This window comes from Paroedura picta, chromosome 3 (genome assembly GCF_049243985.1).
Source record: "Paroedura picta isolate Pp20150507F chromosome 3, Ppicta_v3.0, whole genome shotgun sequence".
Classification (NCBI taxonomy): domain Eukaryota; kingdom Metazoa; phylum Chordata; class Lepidosauria; order Squamata; family Gekkonidae; genus Paroedura; species Paroedura picta.
In genome coordinates this window covers 56,048,241-56,072,265 of record NC_135371.1, presented here as the reverse complement: position 1 = coordinate 56,072,265, position 24,025 = coordinate 56,048,241, and the positions used below count along the sequence as shown (strand labels likewise).

At 42.3% G+C, this 24,025-nt stretch overlaps 1 protein-coding gene across 2 annotated transcripts in view; it reads right to left on the bottom strand.

Annotated features, from left to right (window-relative positions):
* Positions 1-1,633: 1,633 nt before the first annotated feature.
* LOC143832034 (inter-alpha-trypsin inhibitor heavy chain H4-like) overlaps positions 1,634-24,025 on the bottom strand; it is a 40,361-nt gene continuing 17,969 nt past the window's right edge. The window contains exons 12-23 of one of the 2 annotated variants that reach the window (XM_077325770.1): positions 21,617-21,756; positions 20,213-20,358; positions 18,959-18,985; positions 18,834-18,869; positions 18,388-18,414; positions 18,250-18,297; positions 17,372-17,392; positions 11,784-11,900; positions 8,622-8,793; positions 8,348-8,502; positions 3,592-3,679; positions 1,634-1,903 (exon numbers count right to left, since the gene is read on the bottom strand). In XM_077325770.1, the coding sequence (XP_077181885.1) occupies positions 1,828-1,903; positions 3,592-3,679; positions 8,348-8,502; positions 8,622-8,793; positions 11,784-11,900; positions 17,372-17,392; positions 18,250-18,297; positions 18,388-18,414; positions 18,834-18,869; positions 18,959-18,985; positions 20,213-20,358; positions 21,617-21,756 (1,053 nt within the window). In that variant the 3' untranslated portion in view covers positions 1,634-1,827. The remainder of the gene's footprint in view (positions 1,904-3,591; positions 3,680-8,347; positions 8,503-8,621; positions 8,794-11,783; positions 11,901-17,371; positions 17,393-18,249; positions 18,298-18,387; positions 18,415-18,833; positions 18,870-18,958; positions 18,986-20,212; positions 20,359-21,616; positions 21,757-24,025) is intronic. The other variant, XM_077325771.1, reaches the window with a different exon arrangement.

Below are 24,025 nucleotides of genomic sequence, written 5' to 3'. Positions count from 1 at the left end.
GTAAGAGATTTCTTTGGCCCTGACAGAAGGACAATCAGAAATACTCTACTATGGAAAAAAACACAATTTCATTTTCTGCGACCACCTGAAGGATGGGTTGAACAATGGAGTATTCTCCTGGCTTCCTGTGGGAAAGACAGCAGCAGTAACTTTTAGGACAGGACCAATATATGAAGGGAACGGACTTTATATCATTTAAGATAATAATAGAATATATCCTTATAATAGATTATACTCTCATATGTATCAACAACTACTTTGCTAAGAAAGATGGTAATAACTCCTAGATCAGGATTAATATGCGATGGGAATTGAATTGAATATGTATGTCAATATATATGCTAAAAGAGGATGACAAACCATACTTCATAGGCATTAACAAGATGGCAGTAGTAACTCTTGGGTCAGAGCCAATTTATGAAGGGGACTGACCTAATATCATTTAAGATAATAACAGAATGTATTCTTATAACAGATCATACTCTCATATGTATTAACAATCACTTGGCTAAGAAAAATGGTCAAAACTTCTAGATTAGGAATAATAAAAGAGGTGGCAAACTATATCAGCTGGTCGCTTTTTCTTCTCAATTTCTCTGTAAATGCTTTATATAATAATAAATAATAAAATTATATTAAAAAAATAAAGGATACTCTGTCTAGCCATTTCTTTTTTTTTAAAATAATTTTGTTTATTATTATATAAAGCAACGGCAAAATTATTTTCTGATGTGTGAAATGACCCCAAGATGATTAGGGGGTTGAAGCATCTTCCCTATAAAGAAAGGCTGAAGAGGCTTGGGTTTTTCAGTTTAGAAAAGAGACAACGAAAGGGGGGGACATGATCGAGGCTTATAAAATTATGCATGGAGTGGAAAGAGTTGACAAAGATAATTTTTTATGTCTCCTCCAAAATAGTAGAACTCAAGGGCCTCCAATGAACTGGCAGTAGGTTCAGGACAGACATGGTGGGTCCTCAGTGGAGTATAATGCTATGGAGTTCACCCTCCAAAGCAGCTATTTTCTCCAGATGAACTGATTTCCTTAGGCTGGAGATGAGCTATAATTCCAGGCGACACCTAGGCCCCATCTGGGGACTGACATTCCTATTTGGAAGATACCATGTCAGAGGTGTTGTACTGAGTTAGGAGAAAAATTGCTTTCCTGTTGCAGCATCCTGAGACTATAGTGTAACAACATTTGTGATATCAAATGTGACACATTGGAAGGAAATTCATCTCAACAACAGTATAACATAGAAGCAGATGAGATATGACATTTGCAGTGGGAGAAGAAGGAAGAAACAGGGGCTGGTTGGACAACTTATTCACATAGATATATAGTCAATAGAACTTCCTGCTTCAGAGCACTGAGATGGTTCAGCTTCTGTGACAAATGAATAGAAAGGGATGAAACATGATGACAATCGAAGCACTCAAATGACTAAAGGCAGGGAAAATGGTAGATTTTTTTAATTACCATATCTCTGATTTGTTTTATTATTTGTTAATTAAAACATTTATACCTTGCAAAACAATATAAGAACTTCAGAAGGCTTTCCATATATTTAAAGCTGATTATCTATTTAAATAAACAAGCATAATAAAAACAACTTTTGTAAAAGCTACCCATATTATATCATGTTTTATATCACTTTTATTGCCCAGTATTTTCAAATTAATCTCATTACAGCTTAAAATATCGTGCTCTGAATTCTTCATGAAATAATTTCAATGTACCAGCATAATAATATATATAATTAGGCAGTGCTCCAGTTAATACACACAGAAAGGTATGTTAAACGCAACTTTTGCTGGGAAATGTGATTCACGGTCTTATATGCAGCGTCCAACAGGAAACAGTATCTATGGATGACTCTACCCTGTAATCTTTCCTTGCCTGCCTAAAAATAAAAGAAAAAGGATATTAATCCTAAAAGCAAAATTCTACATTTCCAGTCTCTCTCTCCTTGTATTCATATGTGCCATGAAGTCACAACTAACTTATGGCAACCTTCACAAGGAACTTTGAAGGAAAGTGAGGAGCAGACATGGCTTCCCATTATCTTCTGCTGCAGAGCCTTCCTTGGTGGCCTCCCATCCAAATATTGACCCTGCTTATGGGGTTCCCAGGCTGTCACTGGACCTGAGGAATCTCCCACCTACAGCAGGCATTCCCCCCACTCAGCTGGCTGGAGGAGGAATGGTGCTAAAAGGGGGCGGGATGTGTGGAAGTAAGCAGCATACTGATGTGCAGGCGTCACTTCCATTATAAAAAGGAAGTTATGTCATCACATCTCTTTTCCACCCTACCTCCCTCTGGAGCACTGAATGCTCCTTCACCAGCATCTCAGGCACCATGACTTAATGTACTCTGGTAAATATTATCACATAGAAGAACATTAAGATCACTAGGTGCAGGGCAGAACGAGGGGAGGAAGATGAGAAGGAATACAAGAGTTGGTCCCCCATTCAAAAACAGTGAGAATGAAAGCAGACATAATGGGAATGGATGGAAGCAATTATGAACCCAATAACACACATACACACAATCATTTGAAATGACATAATTAAATCAAAAGAGAGGATATAAACATCTTGGGAAATAAAAATAAATATAAATATATTTAGAAATAAAAATAAACATAAGTAATATCTGTTGAAGGTGGAAGGATTCATATAGCTTTTCTTCCACTACAGCTGGAAAATGTTTCATGGTTGCATATATCCAAAGCTGACAAGTTTCTCATTTTACATATTCAATATTTTTACACAGTTATGTTTCGCTATATACTCCCAGTTCTTTTCACATGGGAAAGAACCAATGTAAGGCATCTCTCAGCAGGAGATCCATAGGCTCAGCTATATGGTGCACAAGAGCCTCTTGTGGCGCAGAGTGGTAAGGCAGCAGACATGCAGTCTGAAGCTATGCCCATGAGGCTGGGAGTTCAATCCCAGCAGCCGGCTCAAGGTTGATTCAGCCTTCCATCCTTCCGAGGTCGGTAAAATGAGTGCCCAGCTTGCTGGGGGGTAAACGGTAATGACTGGGGAAGGCACTGGCAAACCACCCCGTATTGAGTCTGCCATGAAAACGCTAGTGGGCATCACTCCATGGGTCAGACATGACCCAGTGCTTGCACAGGGAATACCTTTAACTTTACCTATATGGTGCACACTGATGAAGCTGAGTATTAGTCCTTTGCATGGTGTATTCTGAGACTTCATTACATAGTGTGTGAAACAGGAAGTGTGCATAGTATTGCAGCTGTCATTACTGTTTTATTCTGCTGGACTGAGTCATGCATGCCAAGTCTAATGCTTTGCAAAATAAGTTTGCAGAATCGAGGTCTTATTATTGATTGACTGGCATTGCACAGCATCAGTGTTAAAGCTGGGTTGTTATCCTTAGCTTTGCTACCTGCTTCTCTTGAGGTGGGATGAAGATTAGAAGGAATCTGAGCCTGATGCATGGTGCCAGGGAAGATAGAGTAATCTGGATTTTTTTAGCTCAGAGAAAATAATGAATTTTGAATGTATGTCACAGTCTGGAGAATTCTCTGAAAAATATAAAATACTTTATTGTATCTTTTACCTGTTGGTGGGATAATTTCGTCCTTGGACAACAATTGGTCTCCAGTCTCCAAAACCAGTCTCAAAATGTGTATTGAAGTAGAACTCACCTGGTGAAAAGAAAAAAATCATGTATTTCAAAAGTAGTTGCCACAATCCAACATCAGGATAGATTCAAGTGGGTAGCCGTGTTGGTCTGAAGTAGCACAACTGAGGAAGTGTGCATGCACTTTGTTGGTTATAAAGGTGCTATTGGACTCAAATTTGGTAATCCAACATCAGGTTATAGTTGCCAGATTCTGGATATAGTGGTATGGAAATAAAGATGAATGTCAAGATAAGTAATCATCTTGACATCCATTATTTATTTGTACTTTATGGTATCTTTGTGTATAAGAATATATGGCTCTCACAGGTAGACAGGACACAGAAAACAAATACTACAGCTACACCTCAGTTAATTTAAGACAGGGGTAGTCAAACTGCGGCCCTCCAGATGTCCATGGACTACAATTCCCAGGAGCCCCCTGCCAGCATTCACTGATTTAAGAGTTACAGGACTTTCATTCACATGCCAAAACCACAGTGTGAATTAGATTATGGTTTCAGAGTAAATGAATGTGACAGAAAGTTCCAATTCTGCCTTACTCAGAATGGAACCAATAGTAGAGGATGGGATGTTGGGGGAAATGATAGTTAAGTCTAAACAGGGAGAGAGCTGTGTGGGAGGAGATGAGTTGGTGTCTGAGAGAACCTGCACGAGTTAGAACCTGCCTATAAGAAAGACAGTTTGTAACTGAGAGGACTGGAAGAATGAAGATAGTTAGGGATAAGAAGTTCAAGTGTTAAGAACAGGCCCTGTTTGGAGGCCCATATGAGGTGGGGAGGAAACCAAGGTGTTGTGGGAGCCATCTTCAGTTGGTGTCCATTGCCCAGGAGCCTCTACAGTGATGCAAGACCTTGAACCTTCATTATGCTAACTGGCCAATCAGGCATTTGCCTCATCAGGCCAGTGGCAGAGCCCAAGTGGGCTCTCATTCTTCTCATTCTCCCAGCCAGAATATAAAGGGCCCAAGTTCCTGCTTCACTGTGGAGTGCAGTCATCCATCCAGCTTCCCCTTCCCACCCCTCTCTCCGGCATTCTTGTTATGGGTTTGTTCCTGTACTAGGCTGTTGATTTTTGTTTGGTACAGTGTTGCATTATTTATTTATTTTGCATTGTTACAGCTGTGCTCTGGGAATATCAACATTGAGTCAAAGCCATTTTTTTGTGGGGGAACAACTTATGTGCCCGTTTAACAACAACAGCAAAATAATTTATTTCTACCCAACCCTCCCTTGTTTGGTTCAGGGCAGTTTTAAAAAACAATTTTAAAAACAATCCTAAAAACTTAATAGAAACATTTAAACCACCTCCTAAGGTTGGGCAGAGCTTGGAAGGGCTTAGACTGGTAGATGGGTTCTCAGGCATGGAGGCCAGTGTCCGGGCACCACTTCTGGGTCAGCAGGCCAATTCACGGGTGCCCAGCAAAGCGTGGATTGGGCTGACCCCTACGGCACCCGCTCCCAGGAGCCGGCTGCAAGGCGCGCCCCCAGTCTCGTGACCAGACACTCGAAAGCCGCGGTGGGCATCTGACCTGCGGCACCCTGACTAGGCCACCGCTTCCAACACCCACTGCCGTGGCCACCTGCTGCGAACCTTGCCCATGCCACCAGTGCTGCAGGATGGTCGGCGAAGGAGGCCAGCAGTCCTGTGCTGCCCTGCCTGGCCATACAGGAGCCCGGGACCAGCACAGCCAGCCAAGCCCACTACTCTGGCCACCCCCTATTCCAGCCGCCTGCAGCCGCCTTGCCCACTCTGACATCACACCATGCAGGTAAGGTGATGCCGCAGCTGCTGTGCCCTCCTCCCCCCCCCCCCCGCTAGTCCTCATTGCATCCCTGGGTGCAACGGGCTTTATGGCTAGTAATAGATAAAAACATCATAACAATCTAAAATAAGATAAAACATTCTAACCAATAAAAACCCGAACACCAGTTAATCAATAACATAGTTCTAATTATAACAATGACAGTATATTAACAGTACCCCATAACGCATTGCTGAACCTGGTTTCCAAAAGACGCAACCTACCAACGCTACTGATGTCAAAAAGGAGGGGGACAGAGTATTAAAAGGGGAAAGACATAGTCTAATACATAGTTCTGACTCCAGTGGGAGCGGAGCAGCCCGATCTTATCATCAAGTCCTTCCACCCAGCATGGCAGAATAGCTCCATTTTGTAGGCCCTGCAGAACCCTGTGAGCTCCAACAGGGCCCACAGCTCACCTGGGAGCTCATTCCACCAGGTAGGGGCCAGGACCAAAAAGGCCCTGGCCCTGGTTGAGGACAGGCATCCTTCCCCAGGCCCTGGGACCATCAGCAGATTCATACCCGCTGAAAAAAGTGCCTGGTGGTGGTGGGGGGGGGCATAAGGACATAAGCAGTCCCACAGGTAGTTAGTACCCAAGCTGTGTAAAGCCTTAAAGGTCAAAACCAATACCTTGAACTTGATCTGGAAGCAGACTGGCAACCAATGCAGCTTTCTCAACAATGGGTGGACATGGGCCCTCAAAGATGACCTAGTGAGGACCCGTACAGCTGCATTCTGCACCAGCTGCAATTTCTGGATCAAAGACAAGGATAGACCCACATAGAGCAAGTTACAGAAACTTAACCTGGAGGTGACCGTTGCATGGATCACAGTGGCCTAGTGTTCCGAGGAAAGGTAGAGCGCTAATAACCATGCTTGGCGCAGGTGAAAAAACACCGCCCGGGCTACCTTGATGCCCTGAGCCTCCATGGATAGGGAAGCATCAAAAATCACCCCCAAATTCTGGCCATTAGTGCCGATGTTGATTGTACTCTGTCCAGGCAGGGAAGCTGCACTTCCTGTGCCTGCCTCTTCTACCCAACCACAGGACCTCTGTTTTGGAGGGGTTGAGTTTCAGGAGATGCTTCCTAATCCATCCAGCCACTAGTTGCAAGCAACCCGTGAATGTTTCTGGGGGAAGATCCAGCCAGCTGTCTATCAAGAGATAGAGCTGGGTGTTATCCGAATACTGATGACACCCCAGCCCACAACTCCAAACCAACTGAGCCAGAGGGCACATATAGATGTTAAAAAGGGTAGGAGAGAGTATCACCCCCTGAGGTACATAGAGGCATAAACATTTCTTCTACTTTTGGGAGATCCCATTGAAGGATTTGAGGATGAGGACTTGAAGGAAACATGCCCAGCGTGGGGGCTGTCAAGAGATTTTCACTCTCAAATGCCAAGAGATAACGGCATAGCAGCTTGCACCCATGTGGAAGCCTGTGTCCTGCCATCCCAGTGTATCTTCTAGCAAGCAGGCTGGGGCGTGGTATGTCCATCAGCATCTCGCATCAGGGGTGATGGGTATTCATTGTCTGGCAGCCAGATTGCCCAATGCTTGGATCTACTGCCCTATGCTGCACCATGGTTCTTTCAGCTATAACCAATACAGTTGTGGTCATTTGAGCTCCAACAATGTGGGTTAACTACTCTGTTTAATCAGTTGGCTTTTGTCTGGCAAAGCAGTCCCAATCCCTCCTCCCAAGCATTAATTTCTATAATATTAGATTGGTCCCATTTCACAGGTGTTCATAATTGGTGACTAGCTCATCTCTTCAAGGACAGCATCTTACCTAAGAAAATTGGTTATCTGGGGTATCTGCTAACTCTAGATGGAAGAGGCAGGGGATAAACTGGAAGAATGAAATAATCTGGAGAGTTCTGTCAAAGAACGGTCCTAATTGGTCCCAAGAAGCCATCTGACTCTAATGGCCTAAAATTGTATCTGCCTTGGTATTTGAACCATGGGGTTAGCTGGTTTGGATTTTCTGTGACTGACTTCTATGGTTTTGCTGCAGCATTATAATTTGGACATTTGAATAATGGCCTGCAGATCCAAGAACATAAGGATGTACCACCTGATCCAGATTTCTGAGTTTCAGGTGGAAAGCTATATTTTTGTATTGCTTGTTTTAGACTGATCTGCTGTATTTAATCAATTCAGACTAACAAATTATTCTAAATTCTTTCTAATAAATATAAAATATATTTCTTGAAGAACACATCTGATTATTAGCACACTCTTGACCCACAGGGTTTAGTTTGGGCCTCTGTGATACCCTCTTGCCCTCTCTCTTTTGGCAAAAGAACTGCAGATACTGTATCTGTGTATGTACAGTACTCAAATGTTGTTTACAATTTTAATAAAAGTTAACTTTTTGTTCATCCCTGTTGACTCTGAATGGTCTCAGAAGAAGTAACTACAAACAGGTGTCAGATAGATAGAAACATATACACATTGGCACTGTGCTGGTCTGTTGGTTTCTTTGAGAAATGGAGTGGGGACCCAGTGTGGACAAGGATCAAAATTCTTGTAATAATACACAGGACATGAGGAATGGTAAACGTGATGCCTAACCTACCTGCACGTCTGAGTCTGAGAGAGGTAGTGGTGGGGCAGGAGTTCACACTGTGTTTCACTCTGACATCCTGCTTGTTGTACACAGTTCTTGGAGAGATAGCCTGAGCAGCCATTTGTCTGTAATTTTCAGAACATTTTCCTATTTCCAAACTTCTTCAAGTAACCATGATCATAACCTATGTTCTTTATACACCAGAATAGCATCACATAGTTGTTGGGAAATTTTGACTAACTATAGATAACTATAACATATTCTATTACAAAACTCAGTTTATACATACCAAGATGTCCAGTTACTTGGTCAGAAAAATTTTCACTGCCTATGAAGTATAATCCAAGGAAACGTTCAGGAAACTTCACATAGGCTATTTTGATTGTGATATTATCTGCTCCTGATATTGAAACACTCTTTTCTTCTTCAATGATAACCTTCAGCCTATATAAATAGTCATAATAATATTTTATAAATCACTTAATATATCTGAACCCTGTCCAAAAATATAGGGACAGACTCAGGGCTACTATCTTGAAATGAAACACAGAAGACAAACTTACCCCTGGACTGTGAAAGACACAGTTGTGGTCCATGGGAGCACGGTTGCATTCCCATTATGATCCAGCAGAATATGATCCTTAGATACATTAAGTTTTACACCAGCCTTCTGGTAAACTACTTCAAAATGCTTAAATTGCAGTTTTTCTCCTATCTGTCCAGTCACTTCAATCCCTAACAATGTATGAGTCAAAGAACAAAAAATTAGAAATAATGTGAATATCATAAAGTGTTTTCAAGGTATAATGCAGATGTTAAAAAATAACAGAAGCCCAATTACAACATGAATAACAAATAATGGCTGTTGCGGGGGTGGGGTGGGGTGGAGAGAATTGATCATCAACCTCATCTGCCAAGGCTAGGTTGTCTTGGATAGATGCTTTGAGATAGTGGAGCCCCCCCCCCCCCAAACACCTCCAAGCTAGAAAACAAACACCCAGGAAGACACAGTGACTTGGTAGACTTAAAATTTTAAGAAGACTTCAGGAGAAACTTCCTGGAAACCTCAGGAAAGGCTTCTTTGCTCTGTTTTGGTTTATGTTTGCATATTACAGATATGAAGATAATATATATTATAATATATATTGAATAAATTTGAACAATTGCAAACAAAAGATGGGGACAACATTCGCCATGGAAGCAATTAAAATGTAGGTTGGTGAATGGCTGAGAAGAAGAGAATGGGGCAGGGAACTGTTCCACCACACAATGGGGCCTCAGTTTTCCTAAACAGAGGCTGCTGGGGGGTAGGAGGAGCTTAAGACAGAGGGACATATAAAGGTAGGTTGGCTATTTTGTGGGAAGGAAATAGGGTTGCTAACTCCAGATTAGGAAATCCTTGGAGATATAGTGATGGGGGCCTATGGAGGGACCTCGAAAGAAGTTAATGCTATAGGCTCTTCCCTCCAGAGGTTCAATTTCCTACATGGAACTATGGCTGCCAACCTCCAGGTGAAGTCTAAAAATCACAGAGAATTACAAGTGTTCTACAGATGACAGAGATCAGTTGCCCTGGAGAAAGTGAGGGCCGTTCCGCATTCGTCCAAAATAGCACAATGGTTACTAATTGAAATTGCTACAGTTTTGCCGTTATGCACAACGTTGTTGACAATCTGCAACACCCCTGAAACCGATCCGCAAAAAGCGCTTAGTTGTAGCGCCTTCAGGGAAATCCCAAAAAGTAGATTCACCCTCCGGAAAGCGCTACACTCCTGCAACCAATCTGCAACACTAGCGGGAAAGTTCTGTGCGTTACCATTGTTGCGGTTTCTGCAAAGTCCCTCCCCCTGGCTCTCTCCTCTGATCTTCCGGCGAAGCGATCGCCATTTTTCTTTCTCCGAGCGAGCGGAGATCAACACACCGGCAAGCCTTCGTTTACCCAATGAGGCTTCCCCGGCTGCAGTTCCTCTGTTTAAAGTCACCAAGCACAAGCATCGCAGAGGCCCGTTTGCTGGTTTATTTTCACTTTATTTTTCACACTGTTTTCGGCTGAAAATCGCGCCCGTGAGGGGGGGGGATTTTTTTTTTCACTCGGGGGGGGGGAGCGTGGCAACGATGAAACGGCAGCTCAAACATCACCTGCTAGCTGGATGGGTCTCTCCGTTGCAACGAATCAACACATATTCATTGCAACGTTGTTGTTTTTTTAAACCTTCCTTAAAGGGAAAGGGGCTGTTTGGGAGCATGATAACGGCCACCCATTGGCTGCTTGACGGCCAGGGGCGGGACACAGCTCAGCAATAGCGCTTCCTTTCTAGCGATTTTTGCCAAGACCGGAACTCTGTGGGAAATGATACAAATGCAACTGGATTCCACTACAAAGGCAGGTATGCATAACGACAAATTCCACTATTTAAAATGGCGATTTTTTGTTCAGCAAACAATTTGCTACATGGATCCCGGTGCGGAATGGCCCTGAATTTATTGTCAGACATTACATGAGTTTACTTACACGAGTGTACTGTAGGACATTATCACTAACAGACCTTGGGTAGGATTGGGTTTGGCCAAGGAGAGGTCATCACTGAGATAAAATACCATACAATCCAACCTTTAAAGCAGCCATTTTCTCCAGAAGAACTGATTTCTATAGTTAGTTGTAATATCAGGGGATCTCCAGTCCCTACCTGGAGGCTTGCCTACCTGGAGGCTGGCAAGCCTACTTGGACCACAACACAGGGTTATCCTTGTGATAAAATAGAAGAGGGAAGAGCCTAGGGCAGTGGTTCCCAAACTTATCTGGCCTACCGCTCCCTTTCCAGAAAAAATATTACTCAGCCCCCTGGAAATTAATTTTTTACAATTTTTAATAGTTATTCATCTCCCCCAAATGCACCTGTGGCCCATCGCCGCCCCCCTGGATCGCTGCAGCATCCACCAGGGGGCAGTAGCACCCACTTTGGGAATCACTGGCCTAGGGTTACCAGATGTCCCCTTTCTAGAGAACATGTCCTCTTTTTTTGTGTCCATCTTCTTTTATTTATTTTTCTAAATTATAGACCACCCCTCTCCACAAGCAGGCTTGGAGTGTGGTTTACATCAATAGATGTTAATATTCATAAACAGATTAAAAATATCCTAAAATTAAGAACTATCAAAGTTCCATCCCCACCCCACACACCCCAGCCACCTTCAGTCTGGCCTACAGGAATTGGCTGTTGGCCAGGTACATGTGCTCAGGCTCTTTTGGACTTTTAAAAAAAACTGTCTTCAATTAGGGTTGGAAGGTTAGGAATATTCCTAGTTAGTAGTAATTATCAAAAATTAAATAGTAGGGCCATTTAAAATGAGATTTGTCATAATAATCACTTGTTTATTGTACTGTCGGAAAATATGTCCTCTTACTTGCTTTTCAAAACATGGTAACCTTAGGACGGCCCCTTTGAATCCCCACGGAGGGGAAAAAGCAAGATATAAATAAATGAATAGTAAAAACAGCAACAATATAACAGAAGCAACTGTGAATTTTAGCTTAAGCCCAGTGGTGATGAATTGCTGACAACTTCCTACTGAAAGGCATTGAAGCTTGTGAGGAATGATGTCACATACAAAATGCTTCCAAAGGGTTTTCAGCCAATGAAACCCACAAAATGTCAGATGGAAACAGCAGAACGATCTGACATGGAAGGTAAAAAGTTGTAAACTGTTTATGTTGTAAGACATACCTTTATCTGGATCTGATAGCAGGGACCGAAGCGGAGGATCGACATTTAAACAAACAATGTTGTCTTCACCAGGCAATTGCAGGATGAAATGTGGATATCGTTCATCTGAGAGAGGGACTGGAAGAATTTTTCAAAAGTGTCACTAGAATATAGAAATTGTTCCCCTGCCCCTCCAGGATGATCTTGTCTTAATTACTGTAGCTGAGAACACAATTTAAAATAATTCAACTCCATTTGGACAACTGTTGTGTCAGTTGATATAAAGCATCTCCCTAGCAGAACAAAGCAGATACAGATTATAATAAGAAACAATTTTCTAGTGAAAAATTAAGCACAACCAATGAGTTCAAACCACATATGATAGAAAGATCCATGTGCATTTATCTCCATATCCCCCATTCAAATATAAAATATAGAATGTGGGAGTAACAGAAATGTAGTGTAAAGATGGGAGGAGATAAACACAGAGCCTTTCTTCCCACTTTATCTTGTTGTATTTAACGCTTTAAGCAGTGTTCCCCAATGGTGCCCACCAATATGTTTCCTGATGCCCACTTTCCTCTTCTTGAAAATCCCTATTACTCAAAGCAAAATCCAATCCTGATTTTCCTTAACTCTCCTCATGAGGGAGAAACAGCTGTCCCAAGATGCCTGGCTTGAAAATTCCTAGATTGCTTTCTCCTGGCAGCCATTTTGTGATTAGTAGGGCCTCTTGTGGCACAGAGTGGTAAGGCAGCAGACATGCAGTCTGAAAGCTCTGCCCATGAGGCTCGGAGTTCAATCCCAGCAGCTGGCTCAAGGTTGACTCAACCTTCCATCTTTCCGAGGTTGGTAAAATGAGTACCCAGCTTGCTGGGGGGTAAACGGTAATGACTGGGGAAGGCACTGGCAAACCACCCCATATTGAGTCTGCCAAGAAAACACTAGAGGGGATCACCCCAAGGGTCAGACATGACTCGGTGCTTGCACAGGGGATACCTTTACCTTTACAGATGTAAAGGTCCAAAAATAAAGAAATCCAAGGACCCCTTGCCCCCTTCCCCCCCCCTCAAAGCAAGTTTATTTTCAATTTCTCCCCAAAATTGTTATTTTCCCTAGGAAAAAAACATGGGAAAATGTTTTTATTCCATTCCTTCAAAATTTCCGGAAATATTACATCTGTAATCTTGAAACCCATGGGAGCCCTTTTTCAGAATGCCCTGAGGGGGTCTACATGGTCAAAAACAGAAAAAAAACCCATGGGGAAATGTTTTTATTCCATTCCTTCAAAATTTCCAGAAATATTACATCTGTAATCTTGAAAGCCATGGGAGCCCTTTTTCACAGTGCCCTGAGGAGTCTACAGGGTCAACAAGGCTGGTGAACCCTGGCTAGGGCTGCCAGGTCTACTGTTCCAGGAGGAAGTCCCCCAGTCAGGATGCCCCAGATCTCCACCAACCCAGAAGAACTCCGCCAACCCACGCTTTTCAACGTGGCAACCTGATGTTACTTGGAAGTGATGTCAGCACATCAGGGTTGTCAGTGCAAGTCTGGGTTTTGGGCAAAACTCTATGGTTTGAAGCAAATTCTACAATAGAGTTTTATCCAAAAGCCAGAGTGTCAGATGCCCAACATCTCCAACGTGCTAACATCACTTCCAGGTAATGTCAACATGTCTGAAAGCTTCTGGAAAGTGCCCTCATCCCCCCACCAGCAGCATGGATGGATCTGGCAACCTTAACCCCAGCCTGAATAATTTATTTCTGCCGAGCAACTCAGTGTTGCAGGAGAGAAGGGCAGCTATATGAATGCTACTAATCCAAGCAGCATTTAGAAGGCACATTCAGCTTAGGCACGGTCTCATTCAGTGGATACCATTTTTAAGACCACCCTAACTCGACAACATAATACATAACATTGTTAAGATAAATTCTTAATTTCTTTTTACACAGTTCCCCCCTGAAATCCAACAGTCCATTTCTTTCCCTCTTTTTAGGAATCTGAAGTCTGTTTAGAAACAGTTCCCTTTTGATTAAAGAATAGTTTAGAGAGAGGAGATGCAGGATAGGAGGTTCTGCACAATTTTAACACTGCATTCAGTTGATAGAGTCAGGCAAAGCCTCCTCAGACTATCCTGTGCTATTGCTAGAGCACCATTCTGGGGTGTGTAACTTAAAGCAGCTGTAAAGGATGAAGTTAGAAAAGGGTGCATTAATTTCCCTTTGAAGAGATAAGAGTAATCTTTTCAAAAAAGGTGGGAAAGAGGAATCTATGGCTATATCTAAAAATGTGAAGGAATATGTCAGCATTGATGTGAGGGGATTTAAGGAATGAGAAAGCATTAGAAACTATATGGGAGAGATGCAAAGAGCACTTTTTTGGGAATGGATCAGCCCCTCACTATATCATGGTAAGGAACTTTCCTACCAGCATAATATGATTCACAGAAAAATATGCCCTTTTAAAATCTACCAAGTTCCAACAGAGCATAGTGTTTTCCAAAGAGCAGCAGAAGGGTTAGGAATAGCATTTTCAAGACAAAATAATTATTATGCTTTTCTGCATGATCTTGTAATCTCTATTTAAGATGAGTATACCTGGTAATTGAACAAAACCATGCCTTCTAATTGATGTTTTTACAGTCAGTCTTGAAATTGGATAAGGAAGCATCAGACCTATGAGAGATCTTCACTGGTATTATTTTTCATACAGTAAAAATCCACAATATTTTTTTGCAATACTACAATTTCTTGAAGTCTGGACTCGGCGGAAACAGGTTCTGCTAGTATGTAGGAGAAGGGGAATGTGCTGACTGACCGAGCTCCTGTGTTGTCATAAATATCCTTTCCCCACAGTAATAGTTCATCTTCAAAATCAGTTATAAGAACTATTTAACTATGGACAGGATCTGTATAGCCTTTAAAATGTATTATTGTACAATCATACATTTTAACAGAGGTGCAGTTCACCTTAAGTATCTTTTACTAAGATGATTTTGCAACACTATATTATGTAGATGCCTTTTAAAATAAATGCCAGTTCTCATCACAAGGAAGCTATCATCAATATCTCTGCTTCTCAACATTGCCAAACCTGTGGATGCTTAAATCCAGAGACTTAAGCCATGAAGAAACAAGACAGATCATTCAACAATCCGCAAAAGGGTCCTAGATTTGCAGACATATGTGAAGACTTATTAAAAAAAACAAAAACAACGCCATTGGAGGAGGGTTAAAATCTGAAGCAGAAGTAGTAGCTGTAGCACTAAGAACAGATGACTTCAATGGCAGTTACTATGAACCACAACGGTATTGCCAGTTGAAACCTAGTTTTTTTTCAGTAAAAGGCAAGGGGAAGGACTCATTGCAGCCAGGCAACTTGCTACCATGCCTCACCTGGGCCCAACTGACTCTACTGTTCAACAACGGTCACCCCTCAAAAGGCAGTGTGCTGTAATTGTTAAAACTTCAAACTAGGATCTGGGAATCTCAGGCTCAAGTCTTCACTTTGCTGTGACTTTGGGTCAGCCACGTTCTCTCAGCCAACCTATCTCACAGGGTTGTTATTATAAAGATAAATATAAAACAGAGAAAAGGAGAGTGATATAAACTGCTTTCAGTCCTTATTGTAGAGAAGAATATAAATGAAGTAAATATATGATAAATATAGCTGAAGACTAAAAGGCAGATATAAGGTAAGTTAATGGATGGTAAGGAGAGCAGGGAAAGAAGAAACTGTGGAGGGTTAAATGAGGTGACTCCCACAATTCCCTGTTGGTCAGTTGCTTGTAGCTTCTGTTTTGGGTATATTGCTAGTGTATTTATAGACTAACTTCAAAGCCCGTTCCCAAGAATGGGCCTTGAAAGGGTCCCCCTCCCCTGGCCAGGCAGCTTAAGGTGGCTTTGGGCCGCAGTTCGCAGACAGATCAAGTGGTGTGGGCGGGGGCTGGCCAGCTCATTGGCAGGCCCAGGACAGAGCTCCTTAGCAGGCCCAGCCTAGCAGGCCAAAAGGCCCTCATTAACAGGCCCTGTCTAGCAGGCCAGGAGGTGCCCATTAGCAGGCCCTGCCTAGCAGGCCAAGAGTCCCTTGTTAGCAGGCCCTCCACCATGACCCTTTGCCCAGCTTTGCTGGCTGTACCCTGATTGGCCCTATTCCAACATGGACAGCCAGACATGTTCCACCCCCCAGGCTGTTTTACAAATATATAAAGGAACCATGGATAAGGATGGCTTTTCAACTTTAAAAGTTTTCAAATTAAAACCTGTACTGATTAACAAACTGAAGATTCCCCAAAGAACAGAAGAAGAGTTTGGAAGGAATAGAATTTCTCAGATGAATAGTTGATTGGAGCCCTGTAAACTTTGGAGACCAAGAAGATTTTGGTGTATGAGCCTTCACGAATCAAAGCTCCCTTTAAAAGACTTTCAATACTCCAAAATTGGTCTCTGGGGTCTCTTTTAGGTATCAGGAAAAGTCCATGCTGATTGTTTGACCCTGGATTGATTTTTCCCTCACCTAGGGCCTATTTGTTTTGGTTTTTAGGAGTTTCTTTTCACAGTTTATTTGCAATAGCAAGTGTGCTGCAGTTTTTAAAAAAACTCTCCTGAAATGTTACTGTTGTGAATCACTATTGTTGCCATTTCATAGATTTTATTAGCTTTTATTGTGATTTGCCTTGATGAGCACATATTAGGGCAGAAACTAAATGTTTATAGACAAATGAATAAATACAAGTGCTGTAATCCTTTTATGAGACAAGGAAATTAAAATAATGCCTAAATCAGGATCATGTTAAGAATAAGAGTGTCAAATCCACTTTGTGGCATTTTTAGAAGAATTAACAGATGAACAGCGAGATTTGAGTTCATTTAATCTAAAGCGTCTAGAAGGAAGCAAACTGCCATGTATGCAGACATGAGCCTAAACAGTCTTTGCACAACATAACCCCTGACTTCTGAAACTGAGTTTGCTAACATCAAACCACAGCCTACATTTACAAGAACATAAGAGGTGAAGACTGTTGACCAAGCCTGGTTAGAACTGGGAATTCAAGGAGTTTAACCACAGTATAGAAGGTCATCAGAAGGAAATGCATACTGAGGAAATACATATCAGAATCTCTTTCCCACTATTTTAAATAAATGTATTACCGCCCAAATATTAAGAAATGGAGTTAAGTAACAATAGGCAAGTTGGAAAGATTGTAACCCAGAGTACCATAGGCAAAAGGAGAAATGGGAGGTACTTTTAATGGTTGGTATAGGGTATAAATGAAATGTGTGATTTTGTGCTTATCGAGCTGTTGGCTACGCTGACATGCCCCCATTTTGAATGACAAAAGAGAATTTGGTGTCTGACTCTCTGTCTCCAGTTTTATGATCTTAGTTGAATACTCCAGCTAGGGATGTGACTGTATGACCAGGGTCATTCTTAACAACCATATTGAAACATTTCTCTGGAATCTTCTAGTGTGACAACAGCCATTTGACTCCTATTCATTGAAATCAAAGGAAGACACAGCATAACTGTATGAAAGTTTGTTAGACTAATTTTCTTACACCTGAAAAGTAAATAGCTATTATAATAAATTGGTCAACTTAATTACATACCTCTTTGCAGCAAGAAACTACCTAGACAAAGAATAACAATAGAATTAATATCATGGAGTCCATCAAAATTTGTGTGAAACTTAACTGGGGGAACTAGTAACTTTCTTTTTGTTGAAATCCTTGGTCAAAATATTTGTGACCAGTGAAGTATGAGTCATTTCAGAAAGTCATTGGATATCATAGTTTTGTAATCATGTCATGGATTTTTCTGCCTGGAAAGGAAAACTTCAGACATTATTACAATACTGTGATGTTCAAAAAACAGATTTGCCTTGATGAACTCACGTTAGGAAAGAAAGCAAATTGTTCTGTCCCACAGCCTGAGCTGAATGGCTTTCGACAGAGAGTGTCCAATGCAAATCGGACTTATTATAAATCATGTTTATTAAGTTTCTCATAGCATAGGACTTACATCATTGCAGGAGTTCTTCTAATTGGAGTGATTCATTGGAGTTTGGTCTGGTGGAAAAGAGTGGGGGTTCCATTCACTGTGGATGGCTAAAAACTAACAGAGGAGTTTGGAAAGAAAGGGGAAGGGGCGTTTTCCCACTTTGGCAGTTAGCCAGGAAATTGGGCTTCTCTTCCAATCACATTTAGGGAACAAGGGAAAGAGCTATTTGACGACAATTCCCAGTATCCTATTTCTTAAAGCAACAGGGGAAAATATCTCCTACCTCTCAGTATTCTAACTAAAGGCTACCTGGCTGGACAGAACACAAATGTTTATAGAAAAATGAATAAATACATGCATATAAGTGCTGTAATTCTTTTATGAGACAAATTAAATAAAATAATACCCGACGCAGGTGTGTACTAAAACTTTATACTATAGCCTTAGTGTCAGGTTGATTTTGACACTTTGACAGGATCCAACTTACCGCTAGGAATACGAAAAAGACCAGGAGAACCAGGAAGACCCTGCATACCTGTAAGAAAATCTGATTGTGAGGCTGATTTTTTTAAACAGCTGAAGAATAAATAGTTGTAATAGTAAATTGGTCAAGATGATTACATACCAGTTCGAGACCCAAAAATCCTATTACCTAGACAAAGAATAACAGCAGAATGAATATTACAGAGTCTATCAAAGTATAGTGGTCTAGGCAAAAGTAAACTGGGGGAAATGGTATCTTTAATTTTGTCGATACCTGTGGTCAAAATGTTTTGTTTAAAAGCTATGACCAATGAAAGTCATTGGATATCATAGTTTTGTAATAATTTACCTCATGGATTTTTCAGAATGGAGAGGAAAACCTCAGACATTATTACAATACTGTGATGTTCAACAAATTGTAGTTGACCTTGATGAACACATATTGGGAAAGAAATCAAAATGTTTACAGAAAAATGAATAAATACATGCATATAAGTACTGTAATTTTTTAATGAGACAAAGTAATTAAGTGAGGCGTGTACTGAAACTTTATGCTGTAGCCTTCTGGTCTGATGGGGTCAAACTTACCCTTATGTAATGAAATCAGAGTAGGATAAAAATGGCCTGCAAGAAAATCTAGTTGTTAGATAAACTTTCTTAACAGCTGAAGTGTTAATAACTATAACAGTAAATTGGTCAAGATGATTACATACCTCTTTTACCTTCAACATTCTCATTATCTAGACAAAGAATAACAATAGAATGAATATCACAGAGTCCATCAAAATGTAGTGACTTAGGCAAAAGTTAACTGGGGGAAATGGTATTTTTCATTTTATTGACACTTGTGATCAGAATGTTTAAAGCTATGATCAATGAAGTGTGAGTTATTTCAAAAAGTCAGTGGACATCATAGTTGTGTAATAAATTACCTAATGGATTTGTCTGCCTGCATACAAAAACTTCATATAATATTATTATAGTACTAGCCTGAAAGCCCATTGCAATGGGCTCTAGCAGAGGGGCCCAATTGAGGGGGCCACTGCTGTCCTACCTGGAGTCCTAGTTTGCAGCTGGGGTGAGACGTCAGGAGGTGGGCGGGATGGGCGGGCTGGGCCTCAGCTCTACAGCCGCGTGTCGTGCTAGCAGCTGGAGTGAGGGCAAGGTTGCTGGGTGTCGTGGCGCACTGCAGCTGAGTCTGTTGCCCTGGTGGAGGCTGGGACGATGTCTGCAGAGGCCATGCAGCTGTCATGATCAATTGTTACACAGCCCTTGGTACCTTTAAATGCTTCTCTGTTGTTAGCTCCTCCCACTTATATTACTTGGTCAGGCTGCAGGGAGTCTACACTTTGCCAGGGCAGCAGAGGGGATTTAAAGAGCCAGCACAGGCTTTCCCCATTGGGAACACCCCTTGCCAGCTCCCTGCACTCTGCAAGGGCAGGGTTGGGGAATTTAAAGAGCTGGCACCCCATTGGGTGATCCCCTTGCCAGCTCCTTCCCCTCTACACCAGCAGTGGGCAGCATGCGAAGGCCACATAACAGGTGATCCTGACAGTTCCATGGGGCTATCACATTAAGTTTCTCTCATGGAAACAAACCCCATGGGGCTGTCATGATTGGTTGTAACATGGGGGCCAGTCCCTTTAAATGTTCCCTGCTAGTCTGCCAAGGCTGGCAGGGAGTATTCAAATGTAGTTGGGTCTCTGTCTTACAACTGTCATGATGAACTGTAATGTGACAACACCCTTTAAATATTCCTCCACCTTCACAGGCAGTTTTTACTGTGAAGGTATGGGGAGGGTATGCATCTTGAACACTCCAAAACTTTGGAGGCCTTGGAATGTTTAACACATCATTGGAAGTATGCTCACTTCATTATATTGTATAGATAAGACAGTGCACTAATTATCTAACTCTAAAAATCTAAGAGTTAGATTTTGGCATTGAGATATTTTGTGCTGATTTACCTGCTTCGGTGGGTTTATTTGCCACCTCTTCAGCATCAGGCTTGGTGACCACCATGGAGGTGAGAGGGGTGACAAAGCTGAACTTCAAGGAAAGGTTCAAAGCTTGGTCTTTCAGCATTTTCTGCTGCTCTCCCTCAGCTGAAACACTAAAGTAGGAAAGGGAAAAATCAACACTGTTTACTTCTCTAGTGGTTATGCTGAACGTATTGCTTCACAAGTCCAGATTCCATGACAGATGTTTCTACTTCCCCTCATGGAAACAAACTGTAAAGCAAATGATAACGAAAATTGTATCTGCTTAAAAGAGCAGGTTAAATATGCCAATACATTAAAAATTACTTCAGGGAGAATCCCCGATAATTCTCGCCGCCGCCACCAATGCTGGCCGTTAAAGCTCAGGGCTACAGAAGGCCTGCGTTAAGCAAACACTGGAACTTCTACAGCTTCCTGGGTACACCGGGGACCAGCAAGGGCTGAGGTGGACTGGTGCTGTGCATAATTGCCAGCACCAGGTCTTTCGGCCCGCCCAGCCCCGACCTGCGGTGTCCCTTTAGGGACACCGCACGCCCCTGCGGGCTCCGTGGAGCTGCAGAGCTGGCAGGGGCAACCCCCTGCCCCCACCAGTGCATGTGGAGGGGGCCTGGCCCCCCATTCCCTCTGGCCCCTCCCCACTGCTTTGCTTATTGTCCCACCCCTCCCCCGCCGCTTTGCTTATCTTGGCTGGCAGCGATCCGGCCCTCCTGGCCCTGGCGTAAAGTGCCCATGCTACACCGGGGCAGCCCAGCATGCCCCGCCCCTGTGCGTACACAGGGAACTCCTCTTCTTCCATACCCTGCATTTCACTACTCAACAGGGTCACAAAGCAGCTTGCGATCACCTACGCTTCCTCTCCCCAGACAACCTGTGAGGTAGGTGAGGCTCAGAGAGCTCTAAAAGAACTTTGAGTGGAACAAGGTCACCAGCTGGCTACATGTGGTTAGAGTCTACTGCTTTTCAGCCACTACTTCATGCTGGCTCTCAATGTCAGCATAACACTAGCAATCTTGCATTAACGTCTCCATCTTCTGCTACACAACACATTATACAGCCCTGAAGCAACTATGATGTTTATTAACGCAACCAAAGCTGATTTTCTACATTTTGAAAGCTAGGACAGCAAGGAGAAGATTAAATAGTCCACACACAAAGAATTCAAGGCACGGGGATTCTTGAAACATTTAGAAAGAACACTGTTACATCTGAGGATTGTACTATGTACCTTTTGCATGTTTGGGATCTCTTGTAAGTCTCTATTAAACTGAACAAAATCTTTATTTTATTTATTTTTAAATGTATACCCTGTCTTTCCCTAGATGGTAAAATGATTTTTAACAGTTTAGCAAATTCTTCCATGTATTAACTTACGATTTTTCTAGTAGTTGCTGGATAGTTAAGTAGGCCCATAATCTCTCGATGAAGTTTCCAAAGATGTATTTCTGATTCTGAAATATTTCTTCTTTTTCAGTTACATTGACTTGTTCTTTAAGAGTCAAGTTGTTCATTTGCTAAGAAGGGGGAAAGGTTTCAGTTATTTGAAATTTGAATCCAAGGAGTGCATATGTTTTCATGTATTTTTATCCACAAACAAAACTTAAAGGAAAGGACACTTTCAAATGACTTGCCACATGCCAAACTCATTTATTTTCTGAATTTGCAATAGAAACCAATATAGTTATCATACACTTAAACAAGACCTCACCCCTTCAATGACATTGGCAACAAAAGATGTTTACACAGAGGGCCACAGAAATTCTATTTCGAATCAAGCATTAAGGCAATAGAACAACTGCCAAAAATGCAATCCAGACAGTTCTCCTGAGCCACACTTGTGATCCTTAACCATGAGACCCTTCAGTTTTAAAACATTCTCATAGTCCTCCTAACTAGACAGCCCCTTTCATACTGTTTCCAGTGTGGCCTCTGATACAAGCACTCTGCTCATTCAGCTTTATCCTCTGAGATCAACTCCATCAGGATTTCTTCATTTCCCCCTGGAAACCAATACGCCCCAGGGACACCCTTCACTGTGCAAAGAGGAAAGTGGCTGCAATCCTCCATTTTTAATTCTGGTTCACTATAAGCAAGTCAGGTCAGGCCAACATGTAGCTCCCAAAAATGCTTTGTGTGACAGACATAAGCTGAAAAAGCAGGCTGTATGTGAAGTCAAGTTTCCAGCAAGAAATCTCCTGGCTGTCACAGGAGTGATGAAATTATCTACACAAAGAGGACTGGATAGTATGTTTCCTCCCAACCCAAGCACAACAGAAACAAAGGAACAGGACCAGTGGGTGATCTAATGAACTATTATGTGTTGTTTCACTCTAACATCTCTTTCTGGTGAAGTAATATTTCCAGCAGCTTCCTCCTCTCTTTAATAACTGGCACATCAAAATCCCATTAACAGGGTCCTCCACATCGCCCATCCCAGCCAGAATGCAGATGTAATCTACTCCCAAGGACTTGTCCGGAGTCTTTCATCAATTCTGGGGGCCATTCCGCACTCATCCAAAATAGCACAATGGTTACAAATTGAAATCGCTACAGTTTTGCCATTATGCACAACGTCGTTGACAATATGCAACACTCCTGAAACCGATCCGCAAAAAGCGCTTCGTTGTAGCGCTTTCAGGGAAATCTCAAAAGGTGGATTCACCCTCCGGAAAGCGCTACACTCTTGCAACCAATCAGCAACACTAGCGAAAAAGTTCTGTTCGTTACCATTGTTGCGGTTTCTGCAAAGTCCCTCCCCCTAGCTCTCTCCTCTGATCTTCCGGCGAAGCGATCGCCATTTTTTTTTCTCCGAGTGAGCGGAGATAAACGCACCGGCGAGCCTTCGTTTACCCAGCGAGGCTTCCCTGGCTGCAGAGCTGTTTTAAGTCACTAAGCACGAAACAACACACAGCCCCGTTTGCTGGTTTATTTTCCCTTTATTTTTTACTGTATTTTTGGCCGAAAATTGCGCCCGTGCTGGCCGGGGGGGGGGTATTTTTTTTTCACTCGGGGGGAGCGTGGCAACGATGAAACGGCAGCTCAAACACCACCTGCTACCTAGATGGGTCTCTCAGTTGCAACGAATCAACGCAGATTCGTTGCAATGGTGTGTGTGTGTTTTTTTAAACCTTCCTTAAAGGGAAAGGGGCTTTTTTGGTGCATGATAACAGCCACCCATTGGCTGCTTGACCTCCAGGGGTGGGATGAGCTCGGCAATATCGCTTCCTGGCTAGTGATTTTTGCAGAGACCGGAAACCTGTGGGAAACGATAGAAACGCAACTAGATTCCACTACAAAGCCAGGTATGCATAACGACGAATTCCACTATTTAAAATGGCATTTTTTCATCCCGCAACCAATTTGCCACATAGATCCTGGTGCGGAATGGCCCTGGAAGTTCACCTAATGTCCCATTAGACAGAGTTTCTTTATCCAATTCTGATGCACCCATTAACGAACCTCTGTTTCTTTGACATTGCTTCATTGATCACATCTGGACTTTGTTTTAGGGATTCTGTGCCCTGCCTCTAGCCCCCAAAGGTACAAAAATGGCTATAAAAAGAAAACAGAGACAAGCCATTTCTGTTCTTGTGTTTGGCTCTACCTTGTGTGAAACCCAGCTTGCTAGCTGGTTGGCCTCTTCTGGAACTCCTCCCTCAGTGCACTGGGCGATAAGTACACCCTTCATTGACCCCAAATCTAAACTTTATCATACCCAATCATCCCTTTACTTTCATTAATTAAATTGTATGTATATTGTTAGGGTCCATTTTTATTTGTTTT